General features: G+C 34.3%; 1 protein-coding gene across 2 annotated transcripts; it reads left to right on the forward strand.

Annotated features, from left to right (window-relative positions):
* The first annotated feature begins 1,687 nt into the window (after positions 1 to 1,687).
* Positions 1,688 to 9,092, forward strand: LOC139865007 (glutamate decarboxylase). Of its 2 annotated transcripts, XM_071853559.1 has the most exons (7): positions 1,688 to 1,813; positions 1,901 to 2,105; positions 7,177 to 7,377; positions 7,526 to 7,740; positions 7,960 to 8,213; positions 8,292 to 8,344; positions 8,431 to 9,092. In XM_071853559.1, exons 1-7 carry the CDS (start codon positions 1,725 to 1,727, stop codon positions 8,896 to 8,898), a joined length of 1,485 nt encoding a protein of 494 aa, XP_071709660.1. In that variant the 5' UTR covers positions 1,688 to 1,724; the 3' UTR covers positions 8,899 to 9,092. The 2 variants fall into 2 exon arrangements, with proteins under 2 accessions (XP_071709660.1, XP_071709659.1); XM_071853558.1 differs by lacking the exon at positions 1,688 to 1,813 and having other exon boundaries at positions 1,905 to 2,105.
* The last annotated feature ends 5,932 nt before the right edge of the window (positions 9,093 to 15,024 follow it).

A 15,024-nucleotide genomic window follows, 5' to 3' on the forward strand; every position in this document is an offset into this window, starting at 1 on the left:
TCATTTACATCATAGAGTTCTTTGATAGATAATATGATAAAAAAAATTATGCCTTCTACACATGGATAATACTTACTTCATATGATGATGAATAACAATATAACATTATTATTATTATTATGATAAATTATAGTAAAATGATTATTAATGTAATTAACGATGGTAAAAAAAATTGATTCTTGAATAACAAAGATAATTTAACATGTACTGAATAAGTCAACCATATTATACGTTATGTTTGATCGAGTAGCTATTACGGAGTAGTCTAATTAGCATATAATTGTTACTTTTACTACATCAAGTTTAATATTAACCAGCTTATTATTAAATATTAAGTGAATACTTACTACGTATCAAATATTTGAGTTTTCATGTAACTATAATTACTTAATTATTACTCATAATAAATGTGTTTAAGAAAATAAAAATATAAAGATGGTAAAATAGTTGATTAATTAATCAAGATAAGACAATTTAAAACTAAAAAATTAATAATAAAATGTTGCGTATAAAGTTTTTCAGTTTGATTATTGATATTAAGTTATTATCATACATTTGATCCTAAATATTTTTAATCATAACTAAAATTGATGCATGTTATGCATAATAACAATAGTTTTAAACTTTTCATTTTTCCTAAACATTCATAATAACTTTATGTTATGTCATAAATAATAACAATAGTTTTAACCTTTTCACTTACCTTATATATAGTACCTAATTAAATTAATAGTCATTGTTGTCTTCAAATACTATTTTTCATTTCTCATTTCACTACACTTTTCAAATGAAATAATGACAGTTTTCAAATGAATGACACAAATTGATTTACGTATGTTTATATTCAAATATTCCAGATTCGTATTGTTAACCGTCGACATTAATCGCTTCACGTACCAACATTACAAGTGCGATGCAACAACGCTTACCATATCCGTGCAACGCACGGGCAATGCACCTAGTATATACCAAAATTTGAATGATAACACTATTTTTCCAGAAACAAGAAATGTTTTCCCTAGATATGGACAAACAATAGAATTAGAGCTACTATTAATTAGTGTTTTCAAGTTTGGTGTTTTTCGATACTATAGTATTACTACTAAGTAAGGGAAGTACTTCTTACACACCAATTTTTATCCATATACACCTAATTCACTATCATACCCTTTATTATATACTTAGAATAATAATATAAGTTTAAATCCCTAAATTAATTTATAGGTATAATTATGAATTTATAGACAAAAATGTAGATAAATCAAAAAATAGTACGTAAGAATTACCTATCATACTTTAATACCATCACGTCCCATTTTATGCATATATTAAGTCAAGAAAGTTCTCACTATTTAAATCGTATCATGTCCCAAAATCGACTTAAACTTATTAAAAAATTCTATTCTATTAAATACATATTTATTTATATTTATCCGAGTAATAATAAAATGAATTCCAAAATCGAATCAATATCTTCCAACTGTCGACGCTTCATGGTCATTACCAATTTAAGCTCCATTAATTACGGTCCTTATAAATTCAAAAGTTTACAATTTGATGCCTTATTATTTTATTTTTCTACCCCACCAACATTTCGTTGTTCTCTACCCGTATCTTTTTGCTATATAAACGGTCGTCCCTTAGTTACTTTCTTCCCATACGATCCAACTGCTCCCTCTTTCACACAAACACGCATATTAAAAACACATAGTGAAACATAAAACATGGTGCTCTCAAGGACTGTTCAATCAGAGTCCGATGAATCGCTACATTCAACTTTCGCGTCTCGTTATGTCCGTACAGTCCTCCCAAGGTGCATGATCTAGCTTTGTTTACGTGAAATGAAATATATAAATTTTGATTACATGATCTTAAAATTATTTTATGTTGGTGTGTACAGGTTTAAAATGGCTGAAAACTCGATCCCAAAGGAGGCCGCGTACCAAATAATTAACGACGAGTTAATGTTGGATGGGAACCCGAGGCTAAATCTTGCTTCGTTCGTTACAACATGGATGGAGCCTGAATGCGATAAATTAATCATGGCTTCCATTAATAAGAATTACGTTGATATGGATGAATACCCCGTTACCACTGAACTCCAGGTATCTTAATTTATTTGTTTGTTTGTTTTTAACTTGTTATAAATTATTATGAAATACAAATTATATACTATTATTATATCGTTACTAAGCTAGATATATGATATATGATGATCACCAAATAAAAAGTCGTCCAAGTTGGTTGATCTGCTTTTGATATGATAGAATTTTTTTTATTTATTAATTTTTCTTTTAATAGTAACAAAAATACTCAATACTTTATTGATAATTTTGTGAATTGTTTGCTGCCACGTTACTCTTAATTAACAAATGGATTTGACAATGGTTTCTCTTTAACAAGATCTGCCAAACCTACTTTACTCGGCTATTATAATGTCTAAAAACGCTAAAAACATTTTAGTTCGTTTTTGACCAACCAACACTTGTAACTTTCCAAAATTAAAATATAAAATTAAATATTAATATTAATTAAATATAATAGTAATAGTATAAGAGAAACAACTCATATTATGCTAGAGAAATATTCTATGCTATAAGAATATTTTTTTTATCTCTCACCTTCCATTGATTATTGTTAGTTTTTATAATAATATAGTATGTCACTTTCTATATTTGAGAAATTATTCATGTTCATATAACATATGAATGCTTATAGTCTACCCCCATGCTTTGAATAATTCCAATACGCATGCGAAAAAAATTAGTTAATACATAGTAATAAAAGTCATCAGTGATTGTTTTAAGTTAGTATTTTACAGTATATTTCAGGAGTTCTTATTTAGACAAGTGTATCTGAGGAAAAATCACACAAATCTATAATCTAAAATTGGAAATACATGAATATATTATATTTAACAAAAAAAAAAAAAAAAAAAAACCTCAAGTACAAATAATACACGTAACATATTTCGATAATTTTTATGTATTTCAATAATCTATTTTATTTTGACAATGTATAGTTTATAGGGCCTTGTAACAATCCGTAATATTAATAAAAACTTTATATGCTTTTAAAAAAAAAAAACATATTTCGATAATTGATGGTTTGTGATCATGCATATATTTTCCGATGGAAAATACATCCACAAACAACAATATGAGATGGGTTTTTTTAGGCGTCATCGGCGTTAACCTCCGGTCCGGTTACCGTGATAACCCGTACCCGAGATGATGATCTCGGGAGGGTGGCTAACGAATTGCCCGCCGGTCGATAGTCGGAACCTAACGACGACAAGAGGGAGAAAAACCCTACAAGATCCGTAGGTAAAAACCCTAGATCGTGAGAGATCGTGTAGTCGCCGTAAAGAGGCATTTAGCGTGAGATGCGGAGAGCCGTATGCGATGGATGCCGAATGCGTTGCGGTGGAAGGGCGTGTGAACTTGATGTAGGTTTTCCCCCATATTTATAGATGGGAATTAGGGTTTAGATGACTTGTGGATTAAGTCAATCTTAAGCCCTAATTAATAAACCCTACGCCATCAAGTCCCCCAAGTTCGGTATGATATTTTTGCCAAGTATCGTATCGAACTTCTCATTATGCTGCGGAAAATAAGTTCACATGATCCTACGCAAACAACTGTGCGTAAACCCGCGAACAGATGCGTGTAAAACCGCATGCAGAGTGCGAGGGGAAACCGCGTGAACCACCATGCGTAAAACCGCATGAAAATTGCGTCTAAAGCTGTGGACACTGTGCGCAAAGCGAGCGAACAGTTACACAGGCGCACGAACATCTGCGCGAAAGATACATGTACTTAAAACCGCATATAGCGAATTAAAAGCTCAATAAGATAGATAAACCTTTGATACCCGCGTGATTGCGAGAGTATGAGACGTCATGTTGCGTCTCTCAACGAGAGCACCACTTGATCATGCATATATTTTCCGAGGGAAAATACATCCACAAACAACAATATGAGATGGGTTTTTTTAGGCGTCATCGTCGTTAACCTCCGGTCCGGTTACCGTGATAACCCGTACCCGAGATGATGATCTCGGGAGGGTGGCTAACGAATTGCCCGCCGGTCGATAGTCGGAACCTAACGACGACAAGAGGGAGAAAAACCCTACAAGATCCGTAGGTAAAAACCCTAGATCGTGAGAGATCGTGTAGTCGCCGTAAAGAGGCATTTAGCGTGAGATGCGGAGAGCCGTATGCGATGGATGCCGAATGCGTTGCGGTGGAAAGGCGTGTGAACTTGATCTAGGTTTCCCCCCATATTTATAGATGGGAATTAGGGTTTAGATGACTTGTGAACTAAGTCAATCTTAAGCCCTAATTAATAAACCCTACGCCATCAGTTTGTTATTTGAGTCTGGTATTCAAACTTTTTAATATTATCTTAGGAGTATAAGAAAATTTTCAATTATAGCTTTTAGAGTTATTAAAAATTATATTGTTGATAAAGTAGTAGATTAAGTTGTGAAGGGTTTTAAATTTCAAATACGTCCATTTCTGGTCGGGTAAACTTTTCTTTTTCTTTCTCCTTTGTAGTCGTTACCCAAATCCACGCAACATTGTCCATATACTCCAAAATGACAAACACGGTGAAGTCAATAGTTTAATAAAGAGAGGAAAAAAAAAAAAGTCAATACTGTACGCCAGATTTTTTTGGAATTGTAGTTCAACCGATTAGAGCACTACTCTGTCAAAGCGTCGAATTCTTTACTAACAAAGGCTCCAGTCATTAATAGCCTTTTATATAATATAATAAATCAATGAATTTATAATAAATTTTATTTAACCTCGGCCTTATCACAAATTTGACAATCCCTTGTTATTTAGGGTGTAACTAAATGCTGGTATTTTTTAAAGCAAGACTAAGTACTCACTATATTTTAGTCCATAGTAATCAAGGTTGAAAAAGACGCGAGACGGGGCCGAAACGGTAGCGACCTCAAAACGTCGCAACGAAAAAAACGGGGCCGAGACGGGGTCGAAACGGATGTTGACTAATGTTGACTAATATATATATAAATATATATTTACACATATTATAGAGCTAAAAAACCTTCGTTGACAAGTTTGTACCTATAATTGCTATTAGCGTTAATATAATACAAAATGGAATACTAAACTAAGTCAATTTTGATTGATTTGACCAACTTATGACTGATTTTAACAGAATTTCTGACTTTTGATCGGCCTTGACCCATTTTTTCCTGCATTTGACCTGACTTTTGACCGTTGACCGGCTTAAAAGAAAACGGGACGGGGTCGAAACGGTTTAGTCACCAAAACGCCGCAACGGGCGTCGAAACGGACGCAACGGACGCCGTTTACAACAGTGATAGTAATATATGATATTGTTGAAAAATACGATTAATGGGCATTGGTATTATTGTAATATAGACCCACCAATACGGAATCATCTAATTGGAAGTAGAACTAACCGACCTGCAAGAAATGTTCAAATGAAAAAGACTACTTTGCAATAGTCAACACATAGTATCATTTTAATTAGTTATCCATCAATTATAGTAATCATAACAATTAATATAAATATAAGTATAATATAATTAAAGTTTTAAATTATATAAAATAAAAATGGGACCAATACTTCGATTAGAATTAATTACTCGAAACCCACAATCTCCCAAGTAGGCAAATAGGACCTCATCGCACGCTGTGTAACAAGGATGTGTAATTTGAAGGGAACATTGGATCTCACAACTCGCATTTTGCATCAAAAGTTAACAATCGTTAAAAATAAAATTTTAGGTGTTTTACCTTTCATCTGTTATACATATTTACAGTTCATTAGTAAATATTAAACTATATGAATATCACTATCACATACATTACATTACAATTATATCATTAGAGCACATCAAGGTACTATTCACCAGCATTTTTTATTCTAAAAGGGCATTTTTGTATTTACATTCAAATGTAAACGAGCTTCTTGAATACACTTTTAAGATATTTGGACACAGGTATAAAATCCTTCCTAAAAGTGGGTAATGGAAAGTTAATATAATCTTATTTTAAGTTAAGAGTTTCCATACCTAAAATATTTGATTTAAAAAATATAAAGGGACTTTAATACTGAATTATTGGAGCGCTTTATACCCATATAGGGTAAGAACATTTGTTAATGTTATCACAATGATTGATGGATTTAAATATTTAATTACATGATGTTGGACTTGACCATTCATGAATACTGACTCACAAATGGCCTCCGTTTAATTTTGTTTAGAATTTGGTTTTAATCGTAACATAAGGGCAGGTTTTATTTTTTATTATTTTTTATTTTTATTTTTTTTGAAAGGCAAACTCACACACACCATTACACGAATTAATCACGAAATAAATATACAAATTGTCCTAAGCAAAACTCGAACCCTCAACCTCCTGGTTGGAAGGGTCACCTCGATACCGCTGGACCAATGGCCCTTTGGTAGGTTTTATTTTTATTTCATAATCTGTTTTAATTCAGTAAGTAAAACTATTGTTTTTTTTATCACCTAATCTAAAATTAGTCTGTTTAGACATAAATCAGACACCACTTCTCATCAAGAACCAAATATATATAGAGAGGCAAACTAAAAAAAAAAAAAAAAAAAAAAAACTCTAAATCTAATTTTCAATTGTAAACTTATTTTTTCGATGGCTAAATGTAATTTTCCATCTTATTTTTGCACAAGTTATATAGCTACAGCCTTCTCTGTTAGACACAAATGTTTGTTAATGAGAACTACATAATTACCCTATCACATGAATGTGTTATTTTATATCAATTTAGATGTTTAAGCTTCGTTTACCGCTTGTTAATGCGAAACAATTAAAAATAATTAACTTAGCCTCCGCCTATAAATTTCTTATAAGCTTCATCTCGAATACAAGCTATTTTCACTAAACAATCCCTAGTTATACAAATACTAACACGGATTAGGCACTTCGAAAAATGGTTGGTATACTTATGTCCAACATTAGTCAAATTGTTTGCATATGTGGTCTTGTTTTTACTGTATATGTTATAAGGGGTAAAACTACACTTGTTGAAGTTACAAGTTACAATTGCAATTTTCGACTATAATGTAATGTGATCTGTTGCCATTGAAATCTAATTTATATTGTTGTATTCTACAATGAATAAATGAATGCAGAATCGTTGTGTGAACATGATAGCACATCTGTTCAATGCACCGCTTGGGGACTCAGAGACTGCTGTTGGGGTTGGAACCGTTGGCTCATCCGAGGCAATCATGTTGGCCGGTCTAGCTTTCAAAAGAAAATGGCAAAACAAAATGAGAGCTCTTGGCAAGCCTTGCGATAAACCTAACATCGTTACAGGTGCAAATGTTCAGGTAATCAAATTTCTCACTTATAATATTTTTCTTAAAGCGATATTAATGTCATTATGGGGCATAAACTATTTCTCACTTTTAATTGACATCACCAATACCTCCAATCAAAATATGTTATTTGAACTAGTGTGTATAAATTTAAATACAGGTTTGTTGGGAGAAATTCGCAAGGTATTTTGAAGTCGAGTTAAAGGAAGTTAAGTTGAGTGAGGGTTACTACGTCATGGACCCTGAAAAGGCAGTTGAGATGGTTGACGAAAACACCATTTGTGTTGCTGCAATTTTGGGATCCACCCTCAATGGCGAATTTGAAGATGTTAAGCGATTGAACGACCTTTTAATTGAAAAGAATGCTGAGACAGGGTACACCAGAAACTCTCATTATTCTTATATCTTTGTAGTACAAGTGTCTAAATAATATTATTTAATTTCTAATGTTATGATTGTCGTTAGTGTGCATAAACGTTTTGTATATGCCATTTTTAAAGTGACCGTTATCAAAATGAACTACGTTAACAATAGTAAAATCCATAACACTACTAATGCATGCTCTTTTTATGTCAAAATGTTTTGGGAATGTAGATGGGATACTCCAATTCATGTAGACGCTGCAAGTGGAGGTTTTATCGCGCCCTTTATTTACCCCGAATTAGAATGGGATTTTCGCTTGCCATTAGTTAAGAGTATAAACGTTAGCGGTCACAAGTATGGTCTTGTGTATGCCGGAATTGGTTGGGTCATTTGGAGGAACAAAGAAGACTTGCCTGATGAGCTCATCTTTCACATCAACTATCTTGGTGCTGATCAACCAACTTTCACCCTCAACTTCTCCAAAGGTAAACTTATTAATCAACTATTTGCCTTAAAATCACACAATTTTCTCACTAATATTTCATGATTGTTACATTTTTCAGGTTCTAGTCAAATAATTGCTCAGTACTATCAGATGATTCGCTTGGGTTTTGAGGTTGTTTTCATCTTCTTACTTAATACGTTCCATCGGTACAAATTACAATATTGAGTATATATAACGTGTACGATATTTAATTTCAGGGATACAAGAACATAATGGAAAACTGTCAAGAAAATGCGGTTGTCTTAAGGGAAGGATTAGAGAAAACGGGACGTTTCAATATTGTCTCTAAAGACAATGGGGTCCCACTCGTGGCGTTTTCACTAAAAGACCACAGCCAGCACAACGAATTTGAAATATCAGAGATGTTGAGGCGGTTTGGGTGGATCGTGCCAGCTTACACAATGCCACCAGATGCGCAACATATAACAGTTCTTAGAGTTGTGATTAGAGAAGACTTTTCAAGGACTTTGGCTGAACGGCTCGTGATTGACATCGAGAAAGTGCTTCATGAGCTCGATACACTGCCAGCTAAGGTAACCGCTAAGATAACAGTATTGGAAGAGAATGGGTTAGACCATAAAACAGAACTTGAAGTGCAAAGGAAGATCACTGATGCTTGGAGGAAGTTTGTATCTGATAAGAAGAAAGTTAATGGTGTGTGTTAAGTTTGATTTAAGTTTGAAACATATTTAAAAATCTAATTTTGATTTGAGGTATTATTTTGTCTTGTGCACTAGTTTTAGACTAAACTCATTGGAATAATGGTTTATTTTATGTGTGGATTATATGATTACTGTAACCTTCATTTGTTTGTGTATTTTGCAAACCAATGTCGAGCATTTGTGAACTAAACTCTGAAGATGTTTTGTGGATCTATAAGTTAGTGGCTGTTTATATTTTTCCATTAATATTCATGTATGGATATAAGGTTGGAGAATTCGGATCTCGGAGAGATCTCGTTTGGACTTTTTAAAGAAGATCTCGGCATTTCGGGGAGATCTCGGACGTTGACTTACGTTGACTTTATAGGTTTTTAATACAAATATACATAAAAACATAAATATATGTATATTTATATACGTTTTTACGAGATTTTACAAAAATATTTGAGAAATGAGCGAGAAAATCTTAGATTTTACGAATTTTACAAGAAAATATTATAAATTAGCAAGAAAATTCGAGAAATCGTGGCTTTGACTAAGTTTGACCCCATTGACAGAGAAATCTCGGGAGATGAACATTCCGTCTCGGTTGCTTTCTAAAAACGAGATCTCGGGGGAGATCTTGGGAGATTTACAACACTGGATATAGGTGGCATAACGTGTAATGACGAGTAATATGTAGTAAGAAAAGAATAAATTATGTTGTTTACTTTTTGCAATCAATGAATTAACTAAATAAGATAAATGACTATTTTGATCGACTTTGAAATTAATTTAAATGTTTGTTTCTTTAAAAAAACACTTTTCATATGTTAGTGGGGGGATACCATTTCCGTAATAAGACCTTTATTAAGGGGAATCGAAGGAAAGTGCACCAACTCAAAAGCTAATTGTTGAATTCATCTACTACTTTATGACCTGATTACTCCTTCACATTACCACCTGGACATACGTTATCACTATCACTATCATTCTACTCATGAAACTCCTTCAAACTACTTCAACAAAAGATTTTTCGATGCATCTTTTTCAGTGATTTATCGATAGGATGATCTCCAAATTTTTCAGTCTCTTAAGCCATTAAAAATTCACATACTTAAATAAATTACAACTTTTATACAGATTGAATCGTTTATAAGAAATGTTATTTGGGTAGTGCAAAATGGAAGATGAAATTGAAAACCAAATTAAAGGAGACGAAAATGAGATGAGGAAAGTTGGTGAGATTATTAGAGAAGAAGTAGATTCCATCTCTGTTGGAGCAAAAACTTCGATTGTTTCTCTCGATATCGTTCACTTTGGAATTTATATTATTTCAGTAGCACAAAACATGAAAAGGGTAGAGAAGGAAATATAATGACTATATGGGGAGGAGTTAGCTTTTTTTGGTGATCGATACAGCCCTTCATTAAGCTGAAAAGAAACAAGCCCCTTGAGAAAGTTCGATATATACTTTAAAATCTACCTTTTGATTATTTAACCCTTCATATCCTACTAAGCTCGCACAAATCAGTCGTTTTATTTACTCTTAATGTCGTTTTAGCGGGTCTACCCGGGTATAACTGGGTTATAATTTCTTTTCAAGCTTAATAATAACGTTAAATATATTATACTCGTCATAAACCAGACACAACTACCAATCCCCTCCAAATCCAATCTCTGGCAACGCCGATATGCAGTGACGGATCCAGGATTTTTTTTCCACCGGGGGCGAAATTTTTTTTAAAACCATAGCAATTTTTTTGAGTAAAATATGGAGGTTTTGGGGCAAAAAATTGAAGGTTTTGGGGCAAAATTTGAAGATTTGTGGGTAAAATTTGAAGGTTTTGGGGCAAAAAAAAATTCACTGGGGGCAAAGTCGAAAAATCCAAAATTTTTACACTACAATTTCGAAATCCACCGGGCGCGGGCGCCCCCCTCCTTACACTCTAAATCCGCCTCTGCCGATATGGTCCACCGTTCGTTCCTATACTATTGTCGTTGTTTCCGTCGTTTCATCCCTCATCATCTCCTAGACGGGGCTCGCTTCCGACTACAAATCACAAGGTTAGTTAATATTTTAACACTAATTTTGATTTGGCTGATTATGTTTAATGTTTGAGTTAAATGTTGAGCCTACAACTCAAATGTTTAATGTTTGGATTCCTAACTCTGAATTACAGTGTTTGATAATTAATTGTTAGATTATGAAAGAATCGATACCTCATGCTGCTGTTTGCAGGTATTCTCCAGAGCAAACAACATATGTACTTTTCATTTTCTAATAGCAAGCTTTATAACACATGTATGGATAATCTGAAGAGATACCGCAAAAGAAGCACTAAACGAGTAAGTAATTTTTGTTGTCCATATCTTGTTTACTGTTTGGGTTTGATTCTGTATATGTTCTTCAGTAACTTCAGTAACTTCCTGTGAGGGGAGCCACCCGGGTTCGAATCTTGGCGAAGCCATTTCGTTCAAAAAGGGAGCTCACTTGAGGATGCTTCATCTGGGATCCGGGTAAGCCTGGGGGCTCGGGTACCTGAGGGTTTACCGGTCCGTAGGGCTCCAATGTGGGTGTTGCGGGGCGGGTTCCCTCGTTAACCAAAAAAAAAAAAACTAATAAGTATGTTATGTTAGACAAAGTTTTTAGCCACATTATCTTAGCCCATGTATTATGTTGCTTGGGCCTAGCCCATTTGTATCTCTTAGGTTATTTGGCTATATATGCCTACATATGATATATTGTATTCGATTAATCAATATATCAAATGTAGGCATTGATATCGGCTAAAAAGTCATGTTTTTACCCCCGATATTGAGCCCTAAAATCATAAAGTTCCAAACTTCGTCGGCAAAATAATCGATTTTTTCGGTTAATTTTGTAGATTAAGTGATTACGAAGACGATGCAATAAGAATCAAGAGAATCAGAGCTAAAATGAAGATTCAAAAGCGAAAACGGTGAAAGACGAAAAACCATGTCACGATCAAGGAAATCAAGTTACGATCCAGCGAAAACAGCAAACAAGGGCAGGTCATACGGCTTGCCATACGGCCTGCCACTGTGAAAAACGGCCTGCCATACGATCAGGGCAAACAGCGTGGCAAAACGGCTGACCAAAGCAAACGGCCACCAAAAACGGCCTGCCATACGGCTTGCTAGCCGTATGCAGGCCAAATCCAAGTCTATTTAAAGGGCTTTTTGTCATCCATTTTCAACACATCTCTTTTCACTCTCTCACTACAATACACTTTCTCACACTAGAGCTTTCAAGGCCTTCTCACCTTCGAGCGGGAAAATAAGTACCCGGAGGCGAACGCCGAAGATTGTACTAGGAGCGGTCTAGAGGATGACAACACTTGTAATGATCCAGATCTCGTCTGTATTCCTTAATTTAATAAAGTTATCTTTTTTACTTTAAGTTACTTTCACCTTGCATGCTTATCTATCCGGTGCAAATGTTTATTACATGTTGAATATCTTATCTGAAACTTATGCTATTGTTATGCTGAAACCTTGACAGTTTAGAAGTCTAATTTACGGATCACCCTTTCCACTTATTCACGTGGCTATACATGTAACGACCCGACTTTTTCGACTTATATTTTTGTGCTCTATACTGTCACGAATCTGCGTATATGTGCTTGCTGAGCTAGTTTATGCTCTGGGATCTTTATTCATGATTAATTACTTTCGTTAATATCTTACAATGTGCTATTAAGTGTTTAATCACTTAACTTGATCCTCGAATGCTTTTACGACCGTTAGTGTCACTTGTCGTTTTGAACGGGCTATGTACTTTCTACACGTTAAACTTTTGTCATAATTGGAATATTATGACTACGTAATACTAATTTATTTTCTAATGACTATTACTTGACTTATTAGTTGCTTAATTACGTTTAGTGTTTTACTAATGCGCACTAGTTAGTCTTAATGGATTTTTACCTTAATGGACTTAGGCCCACCCTACTCTAATTAATGGACCATTGAATTAGCCCAACTTTAATGGATTTATGACCCATTAAGAAGTAGAACAAAAACCATTAAGATGAGCCAACATACTAGCATTTTTGTTAATCATTACTACACATGTTGCATGGGATCCCAACAACAAGCACCACCTTTAGACCACCACCATGCAAAAAGCAAAAAGTTGTCCCCCTTGTCCCCCCCCTCCCCCCCCCCCCCCCCCAGCCTACGGTTTTGGAGACACAAAGCACCACCTCCACCACTATAAATACAAGCCTTGATTCTTCCATTTCACACTTAATCTCATTCTCATTTTACACACACTTGTTCTCTAATTTTCTCTCTAGTCTTTCTCACACTAAAATTGTAAGTTCTTGAATTTTCTTTTTCTTCTTAACCACGACATCGTCATCATCATCAAAGGATCAAGCTTTTTAGCTTTTTGTTCTTGTTACATCTTGTAGTTTCAAACTTTGATTTGAAATCTTCAAGAACATGAAAGATTCAAGCTTTTTAGCTTTGAATCTTCATTACTTTGTTGGATCTAAGTTTTGAAGCTTAAGATCTTTTTATTTTGTTAAAAGATCAAAACTTGTGTTTATGATCTTCATGTAACTTGTAGATCTAGCTTTTTTGCTTTAAGGATCTTCAAGAACATTAAAGATCCAAGCTTTCTAGCTTAGGTTTTCATTATTTTGTTGAAGATCTAAGCTTTTTAGTTTATGATCTCATTACTTTTACTAGATCTTAGCTTTCTAGCTTATGGTCTCATTAATCTTATAAATATCCAAGCTATCTAGCTTAGGGTTTCTTAACACTTGAGATCTAAGTTATTATTGCAGATCTCACTTACTTGGAACCTTTTTATGATTTTTATGGTGATAAAAATCAAGTCTTCATCATCTCGTATGATGAAGATGCATAAACTTGTATCAAAAGGACAAAGGTTGAAGCTTTATTGTGTTTATACAATAAAGAGACAACTTTGATGTTCAAAAGTTGTAGAAAGTTAGCTTTTGCTTTTAGTTGTGTGTTGATGGTTAAAAATTGGTCATAATGATGTTAAAACATCAAAGAGTTGTACACTTGAGGCTTATACGCATCAAGGATGAGAACCGTGATAAGCATCAAGCAACAAGAAACCCACCGGAGCACTTGTTTCTGTTTTTCGGGGTCTGATCAGACTCCTGGGACTTCTGAAAAGTTGATATTCAGATAGTTCGGTTTGAGTAGATGACTTTTCGTTCAAGACTCGCCTAAATCCGATATACGGTTTGGGATTAATAGCCTTCCGAAAATCACTACGCCTTCGTAATGACGTGCTAAATTTCTGACCTACTCTCGCTTGAACCGTCGCCACGGTCAAACGACATCGAGTTAGGATCTGAAAATTGGATAGCGGTAAGAGGACTCACAAACGGAGCCCCGGTCACTGGCCGTGCGTCATTTTAGTTTGTATAGAGGTCGTAACAGCTGTCCGAAGTCAGCCCTTTGTTTCGATCTCTATTCTTGTTGAAAACCTTACTTTATCTTTTACGAATGATGATGATGATGATGATGATGATACTTAAGACTTAACTTATTTACTTTTAAAATTTTGGGGACGATTTACTGACTTAGTAACCATTGACTTAGGTTGAGGACTTTTTGGATCGACCAACTTACTTGTTTGGACAAACTTACTACTTGCTTACATTTTCGTATCGATTTTACCGCACATTCAGTGTGAGTTATTGCTCCGTTTTTCTTTAACTATTTTTGGGACTGAGAATACATGCGCTTTTTATGTTTTACATACTAGACACGAGTACTTAAACTTTATATATGTGTGGGTGACATAACGGCACAATGATTCTCCTTAGCTCGGTAACGTTTAACTATTGGTTTATGAACCGGTAGACGTGAATCTTAGATATGGATCCATAGGGTTTGACATCCCCACTCAGGCTAGTCGCGCTAGCATTTAACGGGTGTTTAATACTTTGTAAACATACGCACTCGCCAAGTGTACTTTTAGGGGGTGATATATTACTTGTTAAGTTAGTTACCGAGTGCCCACGGATAAGCATATACTTTATCATACGGATTTGAGATACTGTTTTGAATACGAAATCTCATGGTCTACATTACATTGTTGTTTACAATAAAACTATAGCTCACCAACATTCGTGTTGA

Source organism: Rutidosis leptorrhynchoides, chromosome 8 (genome assembly GCF_046630445.1).
Source record: "Rutidosis leptorrhynchoides isolate AG116_Rl617_1_P2 chromosome 8, CSIRO_AGI_Rlap_v1, whole genome shotgun sequence".
Classification (NCBI taxonomy): Eukaryota; Viridiplantae; Streptophyta; class Magnoliopsida; order Asterales; family Asteraceae; genus Rutidosis; species Rutidosis leptorrhynchoides.

What these genes read in the sequence shown, in the direction of transcription:
- LOC139865007 (XM_071853559.1), top strand. Translation starts at nt 1,725, where the DNA reads ATGGTGCTCTCAAGGACTGTTCAATCAGAGTCCGATGAATCGCTACAT. An exon ending in GTCCGTACAGTCCTCCCAAG is followed by an intron (nt 1,814 to 1,900) that starts GTGCATGATCTA and finishes TGGTGTGTACAG; the next exon opens with GTTTAAAATGGCTGAAAACT. An exon ending in CCGTTACCACTGAACTCCAG is followed by an intron (nt 2,106 to 7,176) that starts GTATCTTAATTT and finishes AAATGAATGCAG; the next exon opens with AATCGTTGTGTGAACATGAT.